The sequence below is a fragment of the Oreochromis niloticus genome, linkage group LG18 (genome assembly GCF_001858045.2).
Source record: "Oreochromis niloticus isolate F11D_XX linkage group LG18, O_niloticus_UMD_NMBU, whole genome shotgun sequence".
NCBI lineage: Eukaryota > Metazoa > Chordata > Actinopteri > Cichliformes > Cichlidae > Oreochromis > Oreochromis niloticus.
Window position 1 is genome coordinate 13,900,990 of NC_031982.2, and position 21,555 is coordinate 13,922,544.

Sequence of the window (21,555 nt, forward strand, 5' to 3'; positions counted from 1 at the left end):
CTTTTGGAATGCAACCTTTGCTTTCTTTAATAGTAGCCTGCATTTGATCGCCATCGTGTGTGTGTGTGTGTGTGTGTGTGTGTGTGTGTGTGTGTGTGTGTGTGTGTTGTGTGTAGTTAATAAAGGCTCACCTGTTCAAAGATTTTGAAATCATTTCCTTCAATATTTTGCAGAAAACTTTACAATCATAATCAAATATATGATTTCTGTGTTTTGTGTTTAGGGATCAGATTATCTGGGCCTCAGTCAACTCGTTGCTCTGGAAGAGTTGAAATCTACCATCAAAAAAGATGGGGAACAGTCTGTGATGATAGCTGGGACTTAAATGATGCTGAGGTGGTCTGTAGGCACTTAGACTGTGGCACGGCATTGGCAGCCCCTAAAGAGGCTCATTTTGGTGAAGGAAGTGGACCAATCTGGCTTGATGGTGTGGCCTGTTCAGGAAGTGAAAGGTCTATAAACAAGTGTCAGCACAGAGGATCTGAGAAAAACAGCTGTACACACAATAAAGATGCTGGTGTCATCTGTTCAGGTACATCTTTAATTATCAACAGATTTATCATTAACTCACAGCTATAATGTACAGAGAAATATGTTTTCCATCATCTTTTTAAACTGCTAATAATTAAAAGACAAAAATGTATTTCTGCACTGTGGGTCTGAGTGAACTTGAGATGATAGAAACTTATTTAATGTACAGAAATGAGTCTCACAAAAATGTTCATTTAAAACATTAAATGCATGTACTCTGAGTTCAGGTGCACGCATCAGATTAACTGGGTCCACTCGTTGCTCTGGAAGAGTTGAAATCTTTTACAACAACACTTGGGTAACAGTCTGTGATGATGGCTGGGACTTAAATGATGCTGAGGTGGTCTGCAGACAGTTAAACTGTGGAACAGCACTGAAAGCCACTAAGTCCGCTCATTTTGGTGAAGGAAGTGGATCCATCTGGCTTGATGATGTGTCCTGTTCAGGAAGTGAGAGATCTCTGACGGAGTGTCGACACAGAGGATTTGGGAAACATGTCTGTACACACAATAAGGATGCTGGTGTCATCTGTTCAGGTAAGAAACTTTACTAATCGAAGGTAAGTTAATAATAAAGGTCAATACCATGTTTTTTACACTATTTTTACTATTTATTTCATTATCTTTTGGTTTTGTCTTTATCTTAAACTGTGTGAGGAATTTAAAGGCATATTTCATTTGACATTATTATCATTTACAATTCCAGCATTTATGAAAAATTATTAGCTTGACTTGTTTGTTGTCATTCAATATTAATTATTCACAGCCTGACAAACAAAGTGATGAGTGAGAGCTGTCAAAAGAAACTGATTTAATATGATTGAAGCGTCCTATAATAACATTCAACACTGAAATGTGAACTTATCATAAAGTATATAAATAGGATCGTTCTTTTGTTTGTTTTTTATGATCAGTGAGCAGCTCAGTGATGTAAAGTTTGCAAATGATTGCACTCATGAATTAATTACACACTGAATAACATTCAGTCCATCAAAATGTTTTGTCTTATTGTTTATTATGTTCACTGTGCCTAGGTGTGCCAGTCAGATTATCTGGAAGCACTTTGTGCTCTGGAAGAGTCGAAATCTTTTACAACCACACTTGGGGAACAGTCTGTGATGATAACTGGGACATGAATGATGCTGAGGTGGTTTGCAGAGAGCTCGGCTGTGGAACGGCACAGAGTGCTGCTGTATCAGCCCGCTTTGGTGAGGGAAGTGGATCCATCTGGCTTGATGATGTGTCCTGTTCAGGAAGTGAGAGATCTCTGACTGAGTGTCAGCACAGAGGATTTGGGACACATGACTGTACACACAGTAAAGACGCCGGTGTTGTCTGCTCAGGTGAGAAGTGATTTTTTAAAATATTTATCATTAAATATTAATAATATTTAAATACTATTATGTGGTGGGAGGTTTCTTTCTTTTTGTATTGATCACATAGTTTAACCATATCACTTTAGTAATGGTAGAATCACATTACCAGTTGTATGTATGTGCACCGTAAATGGGCCTTATGCTCTATCACACATGTGTAACATGTAAGAGTTACATAGAGTCTTTGTTAGTGTGGGTATATAAGATGTGAGGATGGCAGCCATTGTCAGAGACTGCTTAGGTGTTTGACCAGAGTCTCTCCATATTGCAATATGTTATTAAGCTCACTTGAAATCATGCTCACCGAGGTGTTTGCAGGTTTATTTGAAATTTTCATGACAATTATTAATATATAAAGTAAACTTTTTGCCATTTTTAATTGAATCCTCTCTCCATGACTGCTGTTTTCTCAGTGATCCTCCCAAAGCCCAGAATCTTCATGATTCCTGCTGGTAAAGTTGAGCGGAGAAGTGATGTCAGCATCACTTGTTCAATATCACCTCAAAGCCAACAGCTTCTACAAGGAGAATTTACTCTGAAGCAGATTTCAGGCTCATTCAATCAGAAAAAAACAACAACTACCAACTCTGCTACATTCAAGATGCTCAAAGTAGATTTTGACAAGGATGGATTGTACCAGTGTGAATATTCACACGACTCCAGCATCTCCACAAGTGACTCTGTCACCGTCTCTGTAACTGGTAATAAAATGTAATATTGTTTATATTACAGTGACAGGAAAATACTGTGTTTACTTGTTACGCCCACTACAGGCTATTAGCATGAAAATATAACATCCATTAAGATAAGAAGTCTTAATTTCAGCAGTTCATCGATCAACGGCAACACTTAATAGTCACTTCCCAATTATGTCTAAGATTGCAGAAACCCAACTTCATTGCATGCCAGTGTTCACTGCAATCAATAAATTAAAATACATGCCATGTGAATAAAACTTTTCATATTCATCCTGCCCTAAAAACTCCCAGAAAAGCCTTCAGTTAATCCAAAATGCAGCTGCGAGAGTCTGAGAGAAAGAGAAAGCATATTTCTCTCATGTTGGCATTTCTTCATTAACTCCCTGTTAAATCTAGAATCGAAATCCTTGGTTTGGTCAAAGGTTTCTTCCTGTTAAAAGGGAGCCTTTCTTTCCCAATGTTGCCAAGTGCTAATTCATAGGGGGTTATGTGATTGGTGTGGTTTCTCTTTAACACTGTACAGTCTTTATCTTATAATATAAAGCACCTTGATGTGTTTTGAATTCTCAATATATATAAAAACTGAATTAATCTGAAATGTCTGAGCACCAAAGAATTGCTGGACTTTTGGTAGAGAAATGTTGTCCTATTCTTGAGGGATAAAGAATTATAGCAGCTCGACAATCCTGAGCTGTCTTGTTTGTTTAATGATGGATTAAATGTTTTCAGTCAATTAAAAACATCTGGATCATATTCACACATGACACACGCATTAAAACAGTGACAGAGTTTTTTCAGCCACCAGGTGGTGCCTCTTTTTCAATAGAGCTTCTTTATTTATTGTTTCTTTTGTTCTCAGTGTCGCTGCAACAGCCCAGCATCTCTGTGACATCTCCAAATGGAGGACTGGCTGAGGTTCCTGAAGGTAGAGAAATCATGAAGGGCTACAGCTTCATCTTCACCTGCTCAAACAATGAACACTATTCAGGAGGAGTTTTCAATCTCATCTACTCTGGCTCCAACATGAAACGCATGAAACACACCAAGACATCTGTCAACAACTCAGCCTCCTTTAGTTTCCCTGTAGCTGACTTTGAACACGAGGGCCGCTACAACTGTGTGTACGAGATAACTCTGACAGAAGGAACATTCACTTCTCCTGAGACAGAGTGGATTAATATCTCCGTTATATGTAAGTTAAGGAGACAACAGAACTCAACATTTCTGTTTGCTGTGAGTGTCCTGGGTCAGTTTACGTAATGTTTTGAGTTTTTTAAACTTTCAAGTCTTGTTTTGCATTTGCACTTGTTCTTAGTCTATTTAGTCTTGTTTTCAGTTCTTCATTGCTTTAAAGTTTAATTCCTCGCTCAGTGTTCTCTGCTCATTCATTCATGTGTCTGTTTTCCACATTTAGTTATCGCACTTCGTGTTTTATTTTGAGAGCGAGAGTTACTTGTGCTTTGCTTTTACTTTTGCTTCCATTGTTTAGTTTTCTGTGATTTAATTCAGCTGTGTCTCGTTCTCCCCAGCTGTCTCTGCTTCCCTGTGTCTTAGTGATGTGTCGGTCGCGAACGAAACGGCTCTTAGAGCCGACTCTTTGAAGTGAACGATGCGAGCCGGGTCTTTATTGGGAGCCGTGGGGTTTTTTTTTTTTCTTTCTCTCACCCTCTCTCTCGCACTTTTTTTCCCGCTTCACTCCGCACGCGAGCCTTGTGCTTGCCTTGGGCAGAGGGGGGAGGGGCGGTAGTTACACTCTCAGTAGCACAGGAACAGAGCGGGAGAGAAAGAGAGAGAAAGAGAGCCAGGGACAACAACATCACATTAGAAAGGTATAGTAATCATCCACAACTATTTTCAGTTGCGGATGATAAAGGATTCAGAAAGTTTATTCATGCAGGCCCATATGACAGAGAATATGCATCTTCTTTTTGTTTTCATATTTTAATTTATATTTAATTGTGTTGTGGTTTGCAGTGTTTTGTGTTGTTTCACTTTAAATTTGTTTAAAAAAGGAAAAAGATGAAAATTTAAATAGTTAAAAGTTGAAATGTAAATAGTTGGTTTTTGTATTATATGATTTATTTATTACATTTTATGTGGGGTGAATAAATACAAGTATATTTACGGTGGCTGCTAGAGACAAAGTACGTACAAACTCTGACGCACGTACAAACCACGATGCACGTACAAACACCAAAACACATAAAAACACCAAAACACGTAAAAACTCCGAAGCACATACAAAACACAACAGAAGTGCTCCAGGATGCTAGGCGCAGTGTTGAGCTTTTGTTACCTAGTGGCTACACAAGCCAGCAAGTACCAACGACCGGATTTGGTGTGTGGTAGTAAAAGGTAAATGAACATTTTTTTGAATTATTTGAATATATATGAGTGCTTGTGTATAAATACACAAACAATACACATATGCTTTCAATTGTGTAATTTAAGTGATCTAGGTAGCTCTGTTTTGGAAGGTCAGTTAACGCTAGCAATGTGTTTTGGAGTTTGTACATGCTTTGTCTCTAGGGGCTACCATATATATTTATATATAAACATATATAAATAAAACCACGGTTTTTTTACATTAATAATTCCTTTTGTGCATAATTTTATATTGTTGTTAATAATAAATTAATTAAAGCAGCAAAACAACCTGAAGAGCCGGTTCTCTAAAAAGAGCCGGAAATCCCATCACTAGTGTGTCTGTACTGTATATAGTTGTTGTCTCACTTTTCCATTTGACAGAGCAGGTCTTTATCTTGCTCTAGTGTGTTTTCCATGTTAAGGGTTTCAGTTTCTCTTTATGACCTTTGTTTTGCTAATGCTTGTCATTAGCCAAAATAAATGGAACACTTTCATTTCGGTCCTGTCAGTCTTTATACATCCGCTAATGGTTCCTCCATCTACACACAGTCAGTAGCATCTACTGATCATGGCAGTGATAGTTTGACTGCATCATGTTGGAAGGTTTTCGATGACACAGAAAAAGGATTTAAAAAATACTTGGAATATTTAAACATTTTTTGTAAGTATGTGGTTTTAATCAAGTTTAATGATGCCATATGTTATGAGAAAAAGTTGAACAAAGAAATAACCCACACCTGTTAAGTGCCTGAAAATTGTGGCTATAAAATGTTAATTTCTTCACAGCACATTAAATACTTTTGTTGAATCCTTCAAAATCACTTTGAGTCTCACAGTTACATCATGTAAGTGTGGCTACACACTTAAAATAACACAAATCTAAAGCTTTCTAAACCGAACTGTAGTTCATTAGTGGCTGTTGTACAGTCTGCAATGTTGTATTGTGGTCACCATATTTGTCAGATGGAGCCACGTCTCCTAAACCCATAACTGGGTAATATTGTGTTGAGGACACACCTCCATCTCGTGGAGAGGGTTTTTTCATTCACTGGGAGCCCATTGTTTCATAATCTATTGATGTTAACATGATTTATGAGGAGATTTTTCACAAGATTTGTTTCAATGTTTTTAAAACAAAATAAATTATATGACAGTTTGTTCTGTGGTAAGTGATGATGACTGATCTCTTTCCACAGATTCAAGAACTCCAATCCTGAGATATGTTCTCCTTCCTCTGGTTCTGCTTTTGGAGAACATTGCCCTTCATTTCTACTATAAGGTACATCAGAGTAAATAAAAGCATGTATGAAACTGAGTAGTAGCTGAGAAGTATAGGAACAGTAACATGGATTGTGTCCCGTCTCTCCAGGTCATCAAAAAGCAGAAATCAGACAAAAAGAAGAACGATGAGACGGATGTTTCCAGAGATGAAGAAGTGGAGGCCGAGGAGGAAACAGTCCAAGAAATAGAATAGAATTGAAACACATAGAAACACACACAAGTTTAAAATCCACTATCTGATTTTATCTATATCTATCTCTTTCTAGATATGCATATAGATATGTATTAGTCCACATATACTCCCTCTCTCTTTTTTTTCATCTTTCTCTGATTCTAAAAGTGAAGTTTTTACAGATTCAGTATTTTTTTTCCCTCAATAACCTCTATCTTTTGCTAGCTTACAGAATATGTGTCAGTCTGTGATGTCTTTGTACTCTTGAGTGTTTGAAATTATTTGCCATTTAAAAAAACAAGTTCCCTTATTTATAGCCTCCTATCCTGTTGCACTACCAGCAGGAATGTATGACAGTGATGAGAAGGAGAAGTATGCAGCCGGAGCCAGGGGGGATTAAACGAATGACATCACCCAACAGTTTTTAGCTTGTATATCTCAGTGTGATTTGCAGGGAAGACATGACAGGAGTCAGAAACTACAGCTGATGAACAGTGTCTGAAAGTCATGTCATTAAGAAATAGCGAATATAAGGAAAACAGGGGCGACTCAAGACTCACATCCATGCAGCTTATAACTTAAAATATGACGTTTATGTTTGACTTTGATTTGATGATTTCTTGAACTAAGCTAAACTGTCAGCCTTTTATTGCAACAGAAAAGTGGAGTCCACACTTTTACAAAGACCAAAAATATCTCTAACATTAATGTCACCTCAGAGGAAGCTGAAAAACTCCTTCACATGTTTGATGTGAAAATTTCAAACCACCTCTCACCATCAGTAACATGTCCCAAACAAAAACACTCACTGACCCACATTTACTTTGTTGGGATCTGGTCACATTAGGCTGGATTATTTCAGTAGGACCGACTAGACCCCCGCAGATTTAATCAGGCCTGTCTTTGACTCCGTCCTTGTGGCTAACAAGTTTTTGTGGGACATATGTAGTGTCTTCATTCACCCATCTGTGAAGTTACAAAGTCAAGGAAAATATACTGATTTCTGAGAGCATGTCAGACACCACTGATCCAACATGTGGCTGTAATGTGCTGAGTAATACTGACACAGCTCAGCTAGGATCAGTGAAATTTTTCACACCATGTTCCCACTAAACAACATCTTTTGCTGTACTTGCTGTACTCTACTGTTGAGCTCTGACCACTGTTGCTTGAAGACGTTTCACCTCTCATCCGAGAAGCTTCTTCTGTTCTAGGGTCAAATGGTGGAGAGTCCCAGATTTATATAAGTTGGTAAAGCTGCGCCCCCTGCTGTACAAGATCAACACAGCTAGTAGGACTGCTGTCACAGAGAATCTTAATTAGCGGCTTTATTTCCTGTTAGTACATTAAATATTTGTGCTTTTATTTCTGTGTTAAATAAAGTTTGTTCGGCTGCAGTAATGCTCATGATCAGTAAAAGGCTATAACTTTGCTTCGACTTTAGTTTCTACTACTGTGAAGTTTTTTGCATCACTATTTTTCTGTCACATTTTATAATTTGTTGAAATAAAATTTTAAAAATGTGATTGTATTAAATGTGATGTCTCTATTTTTTGTTTTAAAATATTAAGGTTAAACCAATTAAACTAGTTGGTTTTAGATAACCTTGACTACCGCACTCTTCACTGCACAGCACAACCTGGCTGATATTACAAGAAGTTTTAGAATCCAGTGCATGACTGAGAAAGGCCATCACATCAAATCATGTTTAAATTTCGGCGGACAGTTTCGTCATCTTTACCTGCAATAACATCAGCTTTAATCACGAGGACTGGACGAGGTGTGTGCCTGTACCTTTGTGTGGGGACCTTAGGGTGCATTTCAGAGTCTATGACATGTATGAATCTTTGCACTGTGCTGCTGTTTCTTATCATTTACTGAGAGTCGAAAGACTGAGGTATTGTCTCCAAATCTGGAGTATAAATATTTCACTGGCTATAAATCTATAGCCAGTGTCCTGGTGTTTCCTTCCACCTTGCGACTGCATGTGGTGCAGTTTCCTGTGTAGCTGAGCCTTAGCCAGATCTGCAGACAGCCTCCTGGCCATGCGGTCAGTGGTCCTCTTCATGCTGCGAGCCATCTCAATCGCCTGGTCCAGAGTCCTGTTCACGTCTTCTTCCTAGAAAACCAAAGAAACTTGTCCCTTATGCCAAGTAAGACTCGTGTATGTCACAGTAAAGACCTGATCTTTGATGATACACAGCAGATGTTCCTGTATATAAAGAAAACTGGTTTATTTGATTTGCCTTAAAGTTTGAGACATTTGACCTTGCTCCTGCTACGTCTGCTTGTCTCACTGCCAGTCTTGAAAGGCACCGATGATGGAGACGGTGTCCGCTGAAAGTACACAGCCACTGTACGACCTGTCCTACCCCTCAGGTGAGCCTCGCCCGCTGCCTTTAGATCCTCTTTAGCTCAGGTTCTCAGACTGGAGGACAAGCTGCTCAGAGTTTAGTGACCAGCCACAGTGGTATGGTGATGTCACGCAGCCATGGTGATGTCACACACAGACCTGTTTTAGGTGTAAATGCAGGTAGATGATGACAGCCCTGCATTGTGATGTCAGCCCTGCAGTGTGTTCATACACACGCTGAAAACGTTTGTAGCAGAGGAGGACGGGGTAATACCTGGTGGTGCAGTTTACCCCAAACCAAGCTGACCCCTCCTCCCATGATTCACAGCTGGAAACGGATCTTCTGAGCCCGCCCATCTCATCCCTCTGAGCCCGCAGGTGCTTTTAATGAGTGGCGTGTGCGAGCCTGTTTGCTGCAGTTCTGACATCCTGGGCGTTTCTCAATATGCGTACTTGCGTTCTCGTGTACTCGTGATACGTCATCAGTCGGAGACCAAGTACTGTTCCAATTCGAAGTACGCATCAAGCCGAGAACGCGAAAAAGTCCCGGATGTGTTCTTGCTCCGCCCGTTTTATCGAGCATGCATCGGTGTGGACTTGGTACAGCTAAATATCCCAGAATGCATTTCGTCCAAAACTCAACAGCGGACTCCCGGCACATCGTTTTCAACCCCCCCGCCGCTCGCGGTCTTCTCACTACTCAGGTTAAAGAAACCCCAGCAGCTGTCTATAGTATTGAGTGTCCACTCAATTGAGTTTCCAATAGAAATAAAAGCGTTCTAACATCTCACCTGCTTGTTTTTATTAAGGTATGTACACGTATGTACATGTACACTATTTTTATTAATAGAGGTTTCACTACTGAGGTTAAAAATGATATATAAGTCACTTAGATCACTTCTAAATGTTAATGTTTGGTTTATTTCAGTGTTTTATTTGTTCCTGAGTAAACCGGTTTGGCTGTGATTAAAGTTAAGCTTCATAACATGTTACTCACAGTTAAATTAAGAGGGGACGGCAGTAAAAACTCCGGACCTGTGACATCATCACGTACGCAGGTGTTCCAATTGTACAAATCGCGAGTCCGTCCTCGTTCTCGGCGGGTACGTACTCACCGAGAACGCGAGTACGTACTCGCGTACTTGAGAATTGAGAAACGGCCCCTGTCTTTTTTTCAGGCCTGTCGTCCTCCGCCATCGTCGCCAGTCAGCAAGCGTCTGCCCCGTCCATGTACCCGCCCGTACGGAGGTGAGAACGGTAACACACACACACACACACACACACAGGAAATGTTTTAGTTTTTTGTTATTGCTTTTTCTTGCTTCTTTCTTTTTTTAAACACACCAAAAACGCAATTAGTAAAAAGCAATTATGCCTGAGTAACCCGCAAGTGCTCATCACATCCATGAATATGCTTGGACTTCAGGCGGTGCAGCAGCTACACCTACTGGTCAGATTAGTGAATCTCAGTGTAAAAAAAAAAAACAGTGTTACTTAGGGTGACCATATTTTGATTTCCAAAAAAGAGGACACTTGGCTCAGTCATTAAAAACTTGCTTAAAGAAACATATTTAACATATTTAAACCAATGGCTGTAGAAAACATGGACGACGCGACAGCTCCCCAAAAATGAAGCCAAAACGTCTCTATCGCCCCCTGGTGTCTGGCTGCAGTATAGGTCATAAACCCCGCCTCCTCCATGTTAGCGAATGGGACTGGGATCAGACTAAAATAAATTTATTCTCCTCAGATAATTTTTTTCCAAAGATTCTTTCTTTTGTTTTCAATAGTTCTCATCACGCCGATTGATGTCCAAGGGGTCTCCTCTCCCATAAGTTTGATTCTAATTCCTACCGCGGTGATGTTAAATTGGGGTGAAACGTCATCATAAGCTTTGACTGGCAGCTGCAGTCACGGAGAATCTTGCGTATCTCTGTTCGGGAATAGCAGATAGAGCGTAGGCTCTGAGAGGAGGGCCAGCGTTTACGTTACGAAAACACGGGATGTCACGGGAATCATTAAGTAGTTCGTCTTCTTATACCGATATTGAAGATGAATCACTCAGGCTGATGTGTCAGTCACTTGATATGGATCTGTCTAAGCTTCAAGAAAAGTACAAAAATTTTAGGAAAGAGAACGCAGAACTCGGGGAAGAGAATGCAGAACTCAGAACTCAAACTGTGGAAATTCATCAGAGCCTAGTGGAATTAGAAGAGCGTATAATAACTAGAAATGCTCCTGAACCTGAGGAGGCTGAGACCCATGGTTGTCAGGTGTCATGATGTCAAACGCCTACTTCAGGCAGGTTTAGGTCTTGCCACAGCGGCCATTGTTGTTCCTGCAGCTTGCTGGGCCATCTCAAAGCCTTTCTGCTGAAGTGAATGTCCCGCTGTTCTCTGTGGGATCATGCTTATTATCTACTTCAGCCCTACTGTAATTGTGGATGTGGACCAGTTACCTTTTAAAAACAGTAATAATGTTTTAAAGCCACGGTCCACCAACTTGTCATAAATATGCTGTTCTCTCCTTTGTGTTCAATTTTATTTTGCCCCTCACCCCCCAACCAGTCATGGCAGAAGACTTGCCCCTCCCTGAGCCTGGTTCTGTCAAAGGTTTCTTCCTGTTAAAAGGGAGTTTTTCCTTTCCATCGTTGCTTAGTGCTTGCTCATAGGGGGTCACATGATTGTTGGGGTTGAATTTTTGGATTTGATTTAATTGGCTTGAACTGAAAAACCTAAAAATTCAGGTGATGGGTTCACATAGTGGAGAGCACTACATTTGGTAACTGCAATTTTTTTATTTGTAGTTTTTGTAGTGCTTCCTACTACAAAAACTACAAATAAAAACCTTGCAGTTAGTGGCAAATCAAAATAAAGAATACACATTTTTTTAAAAATCCACTACTGCTCTGTGTATTTACTTCAGTGATCACTTGTATGTTTTTGTTATAGAAGATTATAGATTGTCCAAATATGTGGGAGTTTTCAAATTAGCAATGCATGAGATTAACTGTGGCACAGATCGTAGAGCAGATCATGTGTTGATCTGAGTCCTGTGATTTCCAGTAGTGATTTATTACCAAGACAAAATCAAATCCTATGCTACCGTGTTGTTGGACAATAAAAATGATGGAGGTGTCAGAAACGGTCCGGCCCTGGTTATTGTCTCAGATAGATTACTAAGAAAATGTTTTATTTACGAATGCAGAGATCTCAAAGCTAAACGACATAATTTTGAATGAGAGAAGTGGTATTAAGTGTATTCATTGTTAATGTGTTTGTTACTTTGTAATTATTATTGCCTGTTACCTGTGGTAACGCAATTTATAATTAATATATTCTGTATTCAGTTATGAAGGTTCTATTTGTTTTGCTTGGTTTGGTTTGTTTGGTTTGCAACGATGGGCGTAGCTGCGGGAAGCTTATTGTTTTTTGTTGATGACTGAATATAGGGGTGGGATTTAATAAGTTTTCTTCATCCCACTCCTTTTCAGGTACATTTTGGGTTTTGGGGGGGGGTTTGTGCACTTTATGTTCAATATATGTATTTTGTTGTGCCTGAAATGAACAAATTAAAAAAAAAAAAAAATGCTGCAGATGTCAAGTGATATTTCTTAAAATGAGGCTCTGGCCCTTTTGAATTCTACTCTCTACCAGACAGTCCTGAAGGAGAATGTCTGACCATCAGTTTGTGCCCTGAAGTTTAAAAGCACTGTAGTTATGCAGCAGGACCGTGATCAGCAGCAAGTCCACTTCTCAATGAGTCAAAAAACAAATGAAGGATTTGGAGTAGCCAAGCCAAAGTCTGGACTTAAATCAGACTGAGGTGCGTCAGCGTGACCTTAAACAGCTGTTCATGCTGAAAAAACCCCCAATGTGTCTGAATTCAAACAATCCTCCAAATAATAGTGGACCAAGATTCAGTGAAAGACTCACTGAAGGATCACAAACACGTGACTGCAGTTCCTGCTGCAGAGGGTGGAACAACATTCCACCTTCTGCAGGTGGTTTGGAGAGTGTTTTTCCCTTTATAAATGAAATTGTCATTTAAACAATACTTTTTGTATTATCTTTATTATCTTTGTCTAAAATGAAAACAAGTCTTATTATGTATCAAACAGACAAATATGCAAAAATAAGAAAAAACCTTCTTCTCAGCACTATATGCCCACTCTCCTGTTGGCATATTTCTGCTGTTTCCTGTTCACCAGTGGATCAATGGATTCATGTAAATGTTGAAATGTCAATGATGGTAAATAGAAACACAAACGTGGAGTCTAACTCAACAATCCCACATCAAGGAGTGCTCAGCCACAGTGGAGCAGTGGATTCAGATGTACTGGTAGGGAAGGCTGGGTTTTGCAGCTGGTGAACATCTTCTAATCATGCCTTCCCTATTTCAGTAGCGGCTGTAGCAGAGAGTCAGAGCTGGGAGCACTGCAAAGTACCAAACCACAGAGTATTAATCACAGAAACGGTGTGAACAAAATAAAAATGGTGAAAGTGAGATTCCTGAGTTGTGTCGGATCCTTCAGGGTTACAATATGAAAATAACCTTTCATGAAATATCGATAGTGAAGTTGTCACTGGTACATTTTTCACTGAACTAATGAAAGCACAGGCTGATCTTTGTCTAACAACTACCCAGAAAATATTCATGAAAATGTCAGAACTCAAATTGAAGTATGGTATGTTTTTAATATTACATGACCTCAGAAAGACATGGACGTGTTTCAGCCTGTTGCTTTCCTCACTGTTTCATTTGGGTGTGATGCTCATTTTAACACCCCTTGGTTCTAACCTATGTTGGATAAAAGAAAATAAATATATCAAATTAAATGCTAAATAGAAATATTTACAGTATGAGTTCCTTACTAAGTTGGTAGTTAAGTAAAAGAAAAAGATATCTGTTCCCAAAACAGTTAGCAGTGTTTGCCCCTGCAGAGCTTTGCTTTCATAAATATGTACTTAAGTAGGATGGCAACATCTGATGAGACATTTGATAAAACTGGTTTCAGAGAACTTTTTTTCACCTATCACCAACAAGTATCACTGAGGTTGGAACAAACTGTCAACAGTTATGAAATGTTGACTTCCTCTTCATGTGCTTTACCCTCATTGTATATCTCTTTATCTCTTTTGATGCAAATTCTGCTGTGAGCCTTTGGATTTTTTTTCACCAGTTTTCACACAAAAAAAAGAAGAAAAATATGTGCATATGTGTAAATGCTTTCATTATTTTTAATACCATGAAACACTGAGCTGTCCTCACCACTGACACTGTGGAGAGTTTACAAGGACTCGACTCATAGAAGTCAAACCATACCTGATTTAAAGTGGGCCGATCTCCCTTCTGAGTGTTTCAAGTTTGTCTAAATCAGTGCTGACAAATGCAGGATGTGGCCACTTATTTTACTTCATTAATAAATCATTAACGAAGTAAAATAATTTGAATGGGGGGAATCCAGGTAGAATTTGTATCCAATAGTGATTGAGGAAGATCGGCAGGCAACGAGTCCCTGGATAGTACTGAGACACTGACTGATACACTGAGCACGAACGACATCAACATGAACTTTAAATCACTGAGGTAACTAAGAGCCTGAGTGCCACTAACACATAAGCAGGCAGAACAATCTGAGGCAGATATTTTAAACAGGAGGTAAGTGAAGTTTGATTGCAGGTGTTTCAGAAAGCAGAGTGCAGGAAACATGTGAAGGCCACAGTTTGAGCTCTCATATTGTTGTTGAAAATGTTAAATATCCTGTGGTCATCGTGTTTTCTGTGCATGCTTTGCAATGATCCAAACAGATTTTTTTTGGTAGGTTACATTCAAATGTTTCATTTGTGAATATATTGTTGGGGGAAACTAGTTTCCTTTTTGGGACTGGCAGAGAAAAAAGAGAAACAGATGCTCCTGAGGGACTTGGTTTAGAAAGAAGCTTTAAGTAAGCTGCACATTTGCATGGTTCAGATTAAAGTGTTTTCAGTGTGGGAAAATACTTGATGTACTGAGCTACATCAAACACTGAGGTTTCTGTGGTTATTTTACAGCAGAGTGCCAGAAATATCAATCAGAGGATCTGGCATGTTAATCTATGTAACTGTGGTTTAACAGCAACATCACATCAGTTTGAGACTGCAGGTGGAACAAATACCTGCAGCCTTCAGACGTCTACAGAGACCTGCAACTATCAAGAAGTAACCTTCACTTTAGCTTTCTAACTGTTGTGGATTACAGAACTGGTAAGAATAACTAATTCATTTTATTCCATCTGCATCACAGTAAAATGGAACTTCAAATATTAGCTTCATTTATTATGGTCATGCAAATTACAGAACTTAAAAAAAACCAACTACATACTGTACAGATAAGTCGTCCATGTACAAGTTTAGAAAACATATGAAACATTTACTTTGTAAAAAAAAACCTCAGTTTATTTGAACAGTTTCTGAATTCTAGATATATAAGAACAGTTTATGAACACACCAGTATTTTATTCGCAGCAGTTCCTGCAGGTTGTAGCTGCAGCTGTTTTCATGAATTTTTGCACTAACAAAACAAACCGTGTCTCAGTAACTTTCAGAGATGAAAAAAGTTTGAAACATAATCCTTCATTTCATCTAGATTCAGGTGTTCAACTCACTCTAATGCTGCACATACATATTTCTCTCATTTCATTTAGGTGCCAAATGAAACTTCTGTTTTGATTCGCTTTGTGTTTGTTTAGATAAAGGTTCACATGACACTGCACAGGGCTGCTGTTCTACATACACAAATCTAAAATGATTATATTTTACTTTGAAATAAACCAATTTGTCACTGATGACCCATTTTACAGAGAACACTTTTTTAACAATATTTTTTATTGCTTTTGCAACAGCATACAAAGATTTGTTTTCACAGTAATATGCCGCAGTAATAAGAACACTTTCCCCCCCTCACCTCCCATCCTTGCTCTCTCCCAAACCTGCATCAAATAAAAGCACATGAAATATGCATACATTAGTACAGTACGTGGCATTTATACATATTGAAGGAAACAAAAAACAAAATAGAAATAGCTAGCACAAACTAAACAATTTTCACCTCATCCACACTTCTGCAGGAGTAGTCCAATGTTTGCTTCTTTTATAAAGTTTTTAAGTGGCTTCCAAATATCATCAAAATATGTTAACTTGTCTTTGAGAAAATAAGTTATCCTTTCCACTGCCATACATTGTGCCAAAGAATTTATCCAAGCACCAATAGCAGGAGGATCTGATTTTTTCCAGTTTAATGCAATTATTTGTTTTGCCTGTAATGTACAATAATCCATAAACTTAATTTGATGGGCTCTTAGTTTAAGATTTTTAGGATAAATATGTAGTAACAACATTTCTGCATCTAAAGCAATCTTTGTAGTTAAAATTTGGTTTATTTTGTTCATCACTTCCTGCCAAAATGCACGGACAATTCTGCATTCCCATATACAGTGGAAAAATGACCCACGGGCTTCTCCACATTTAAAACATGTATCTGGAATTCTGTTGTTATATTTGTTCAATTTCACCGGTGTTAAATATGTTTGAATGATCCAGCGGTATTGTAATAGCTTTAGGTTACTATTACTCAATTGTTTTTGTGATTTTAAGCAAATTGACTTTCACGTCTCCTCAGAAATATTAATATTTAAGTCATTTCTCCAAGATTCTAACTTAGAAGCTGATGTTTCTGGAGAGGCAGAGACAATCCAGTTATAGAATGTTGAAATTAAGCCTTTGTTAAAACATTTTTTCACCATTAACTCCTCTAAATTAGTTAACTGGGGAACATTAAGAGATTGATTTTGCATGGAAGAAATGAAGCTTCTAATCTGTAAATACTTAAAGAAATGTTTTTTGGGGATTTGAAATTTTGAGACTAAATCCTCATATCAAACCATTTTTCCATCACAAATAAGATCACCCACTTTCCTAACACCTTTTTCTGTCCAATCCTGGAACCCTGCGTCCAAATTTCCTGGTGCAAATAAAGCATTTCCCCAAATAGGACTAAACTGAGAGAGACTATTCTTAATATTCATCATTTCTTTTACTGTAAACCAAACTTCAATCATATTTTGGACTATAGGTTTATTTGTTTCTTTCTTTAATTGTTTTGGCTGTGCAGAGTATAAGTAAAGTTTAATGGCATTTTAAGAGAATTTGCTTCCATCCCCACCCAAGAAGGGGTATTTTGGGATGAAAAATAGACCATTATTGTCACGGTCCTGGGTCGGTGACCCAGTGTTTTTGGTTTTGTACTTTTTTAAAAATTTTATTACAAAGTATGACTGTTTGTGTTGGTTTCTGTCTTAGTATTTCAGCTTCCTAGTTTGGCAGTACTTCCCGAGTTCTTGTTTTTAGGTTTTGTTATTTGGTCTTCCAGGGTTTATTCTGTGCTCCCTCTTCTGTGTTCCTTCTGTCTGTCCATCGTGTTATTTTGTCTCCTCATGAGTCTGCGTATGTGTCTCGTCTGGATCTCGCTGCCTGTCGTGTACTTCCTGTTTTACTTTGTAGGTCTGTCCCTTATGTCTGTGCGTTCAGCTTTGTGCTTTCCCTGTCTCGTCAGTGTAATCAGCATCAGCCGTGTCTCCCAGCTGTTTCCTCTTAGCTCTGTTCACCTCTTGTATTTAGTGTCTGCGTCTTTGCCTGCTCGTTGTTGCGTCGTACCCTCATACCTCCCCTGTGTGTTCAGTTTGCCTACCTGCCTGCTTGCTAGTTTAGTTTTGTATTCCCAGTTCAGTTCAGTTCAGTTTGTGCACAGCAATAAAGCTGCTTAAAGTTCCCCCTTTTGTTTCTGCGTTTGTGAGTCCAGGGGTCCGTTCTTCGTACCTCGCTAAGTAAGTTAGCTGGATTTGATTGTTGACGATTTCGCGTGATCTTGGATCGTTCGGTTCTCCGAAGCTCATCCGGGATTTGCTGTCATAGCAACAGATCCGTAAGCGTAAACCTGCTTGGGAGCAGGCTTACTTTATGTAAACAGGATTAGATCGCGGCCACTCGCGGCGTACATATGTACGCTTCATTTATACGAAAGCAACAGCGATATTTCTCCACTGTTTTTCCATAAATAAATATTATCAATGTAACTAAAGATAATGCAGTATTTGATTCTTTTATTGATTTCATACAGATACATACAGGTCATTTCCTAAAAAAAAGGGAAATGTACTATTAATCATTCTATTTGATTATTTCAGATGTAATTCATATGTTAGAGTAGTAACAGTAAATTACTTCGTGTAATCAAGATGAGAGACCACGGCTATAAAAGCGATAAATAATTAAATAATTAAAAAAAAGATTTTATATATATATATATCTCCCGACTTACTGTGCATGCTTCAGTCACCCCTTGCATGGGAACAGGTAAAAGTGATGGAGCGTTATGTGAAACTACACACAAAAAACCCCACAATGTCAATAAATGTCACAGTACAAAAAGCATTTTAATTAAGGCAACAACCAAATATTTTACATTGTACAAATAGAATTATGAGCTCATTTACCAGTTATGAAGGCGCTGCTGCTACTGCACCCCGGCTGCTGGTCTAAGGAAGAGCTGCCCCCAGGGATGCCCTCAACAATGGGTCTGGTGGCATTTAACCCTAGGGCCAGCTCCTCTGCCGGGGTGTGACGAGGGGGTGCAGGACCGCCACCTGTCTTTATTTGCTCTGCCCTTTTCTTGGTTGCTGTTATAAACAAACAAACAGATTATTTCAGGGTCTCTTTTCAAGAGACTAAAAGCAATATAAGTGATAAATATTACCATTCTGTAGAATATTCTTATATTTCACTTTTACTTGTTCCCATGTTCTAGTGGGTCCTGTTGTGGCTCTAATGTGAAAGAGGATAATATAATATAATAAATTACTTACGAGTTTGATTTGTCAGCAACTTTCTGCCAGCCCTCTCTCCTTGATTTTGCAGCCTTTGCAGTGTTCCCTTGCGTTTTAATTAAACTCTGAAACTCCTGATATCCCTCAATCAAGAGTTCTTGCTCTGCTGCCGTAAAATACTGAGCGCGCTCCTTCGACATCTTCGCCGACCAATCACAGGGTTGCCGATCAATGTTTCTACTATCGATGCGTAGCCCCTTTTAAGCCACCCAGTGATCTCAGATTACTTCATCCAGCTATACTAATCGTCAACAACAGGTGTGTTCGGAGAACCGGATTAGCGAGCTCAAAGTTGGCGCGATGATTTGATCTTGGATGTGTCATTTGATCTTGGATGTAGTAAGCGAGGTACGAAGAACGAAGCTCGCTAAAAATAATATGACATCATCAGCAAATAAAGCGATTCTATGCTCCTTTCTACCAATCTTAACACCTTTTATTTGTCCACTGGTTCTAACAGCTATTGCCAAAGGTTCAATAGCTAAAAGGAATAAAAGTTGAGATAATGGTGAACCCTGCGGGCACCCTCTTTTAATGTCAAATGGTTCAGAAATTATCTCATTAGTCACAACCTGAGCAACAGAATGAGAGTGTAGTAGCTTGATCCAATGCAAAAATGATTTACCAGACCCAAATCTATCAAAGAGATATGGCCGTTCAGTTCTATCAAAAGCCTTCTCCGCGTTGAGCGAAAGAATGGCTGTATCTTCCTGTTCACTTTGATTATGAAGAATGTTGAGGACTCGTCTTACATTATGAAAACCCTGTCTATGTTTAACACATCCATTTTGATCATCTCCTATAATAACTGGAAGAACATTTTCTAATCTTTTGGAGAGAATTTTACAGAGAATTTTAGTATCTGTATTGATTAAGCTTATAAGACGCATATTTTCACATTTGTTATTTACACAGAACACATTTTGAGTCTCAGCCATGTGGACACAACAGAGAAACAACTTCTATTTGGCCATCGGTGAGATGAACTTTATATCACTTAATTATTTTCATTCTTTGCTATACTAACAGAGTTTGTCAGAGGACTCTGGCAATCAGTGTTCAGTTCCTTAAAGGTTTTCTGTTATTTATTGTATCCAAATTAGAAACAAGAACAGCTCATTATTTCAGCATGATAACTTATATTTTCTTTTCTACAGTTTCATATCTGTCTGCATCTTCAGCTGCTGCGGGTCAGTCAATTTTTCTGTGAATAATATGTATTTAAATTAAACTGTGCATGGATGAAAGCACCAGTCTGATAACTGTTCTACCAACCAACATATAAATAGTTTTGCAACATTAAATTACATTAAATCAATTTTTTTCTCTTCTGTTTTGTTCTTTTGATACATGCAGTGCCTCATGTTTATCTAATTTTTTTTATTAGATTAATTCTGTTTTTATTTATATTTCTTTTATTATTTTTTAATGATTAAATTAATTTTTAAAAATATAAAACCCAGTGAATATTTTAAAATATTGTATTTTGTAGTATGTTGATAGCTACATATTAACCTAATTCTAATGCAATAATATTTTACACCTTGATTTTGTTGAAAGCATAGCACACAGCACAGTACTCGATGCATAACTAAGCTAAAAAAGACAACAAAACAAAAGAAAAAGAATAAATAATTAAAGAAAAATCAAATTATTATTAAATTATATTATTAGTTGTAAAATCTCATAAAACTCAGAACTCATAGAAAAAATCATCTTATACGGATTCAAGTTGCTGGAGGTTTGTTTTTTTTAATTTAATACTTATCTCAGAAACTTTATTAATGCGCAAATTCAACAAGAAAAAGAAACAAACCAAGAAGACCATATAAAACAGAAATAGCAAAAAAAATAATAAAAAGAATAGAAAACAGCTGCAGTCTGCAGCGTTCATATTTTATGAAGGTAAATGTCTTTGAGCTTTTAAAAGAAAACTAAATTATTAGCAACAATCTAAACATTACAAAAACAATTTAAAAACGTATTCAAAAATGAAAATGATTTATTAAAATATGATTTTTTTTTTACTTAACATAAAATTAGATTTAATAACTGTAGACTGCATTGCCTGAAACGTTCAAAATAAAAATCTCCCAGAAATGTAGCAATAAGTTTAATTTCACCACTATTAAAATATGATTCATTATAGAAACTCATAAAAAACAGGATAGTCTTTACTCTGCAATGTAATGCTGCTAAAATATGAGCTAAATGACTTGCCAACAGATAAATGTTATTAACCCAATAAATGTGCTGTCCTCCAGGTCAAATTCATTAATTTAAATAATTGAATACATATACATAAACATTATCGGCTCAATTTTATTTGCTGATTTTAAGAAAATACGTGATGTAGTACAGTTGCACAGAAAATACTGACATAAAAAAGAATAACACTCAGGAAGCCGGGGCACCAGAAATAAAACAAAACATATTGAAAAGTCTAGTTTTTTAGTTGTCACATGTACAGTAACAAAGTCTATCTGTTAGTCTAACTTTTCCAGTTTACAAGTATAATCCTGTAGAGATTTATTTTTGTTCTTTTAAATTTGTATGAAATCTTTTTGATATCTATTTTGATGTTAAATAATAATGATTTACATCACACACTGCTGTTATACAATGGATCAACCTTAATATTACGGAGTTAGGTTTTATTCAGTAATTTTATATGAAAAATATTAGTTTATAGTGTCTTTGATGCATGTTTATTTTAATAAAATAATATGCCACTCAGAAAAAAGTGAAAATATCATTTTGAAACCAGTAACAGGATTTAAAATTATATCAATTATTATTGATATATTATCGATATATATTATTTAGATTATTAGCCCCATGATGGATTTTTATGTA

At 37.6% G+C, this 21,555-nt stretch overlaps 1 protein-coding gene and 1 long non-coding RNA gene across 2 annotated transcripts in view; both read left to right on the forward strand.

The window, feature by feature from the left end:
* The window catches only part of LOC102078004 (deleted in malignant brain tumors 1 protein), a 46,049-nt gene extending 39,038 nt beyond the window's left edge, over positions 1-7,011 (forward strand). Inside the window, exons 6-10 of the mRNA XM_025900445.1 lie at positions 1,565-1,873; positions 2,320-2,607; positions 3,464-3,796; positions 6,168-6,250; positions 6,341-7,011. Of these exons, the coding sequence (XP_025756230.1) occupies positions 1,565-1,873; positions 2,320-2,607; positions 3,464-3,796; positions 6,168-6,250; positions 6,341-6,445 (1,118 nt within the window). The 3' untranslated portion in view covers positions 6,446-7,011. The remainder of the gene's footprint in view (positions 1-1,564; positions 1,874-2,319; positions 2,608-3,463; positions 3,797-6,167; positions 6,251-6,340) is intronic.
* A 2,933-nt stretch (positions 7,012-9,944) lies between these two features.
* LOC109195724 (uncharacterized) lies at positions 9,945-19,670 on the forward strand. Its single transcript, XR_002057279.2, has 3 exons — positions 9,945-10,025; positions 14,895-15,022; positions 19,615-19,670. It is a non-coding gene; the product is annotated as an uncharacterized LOC109195724 (long non-coding RNA).
* The last annotated feature ends 1,885 nt before the right edge of the window (positions 19,671-21,555 follow it).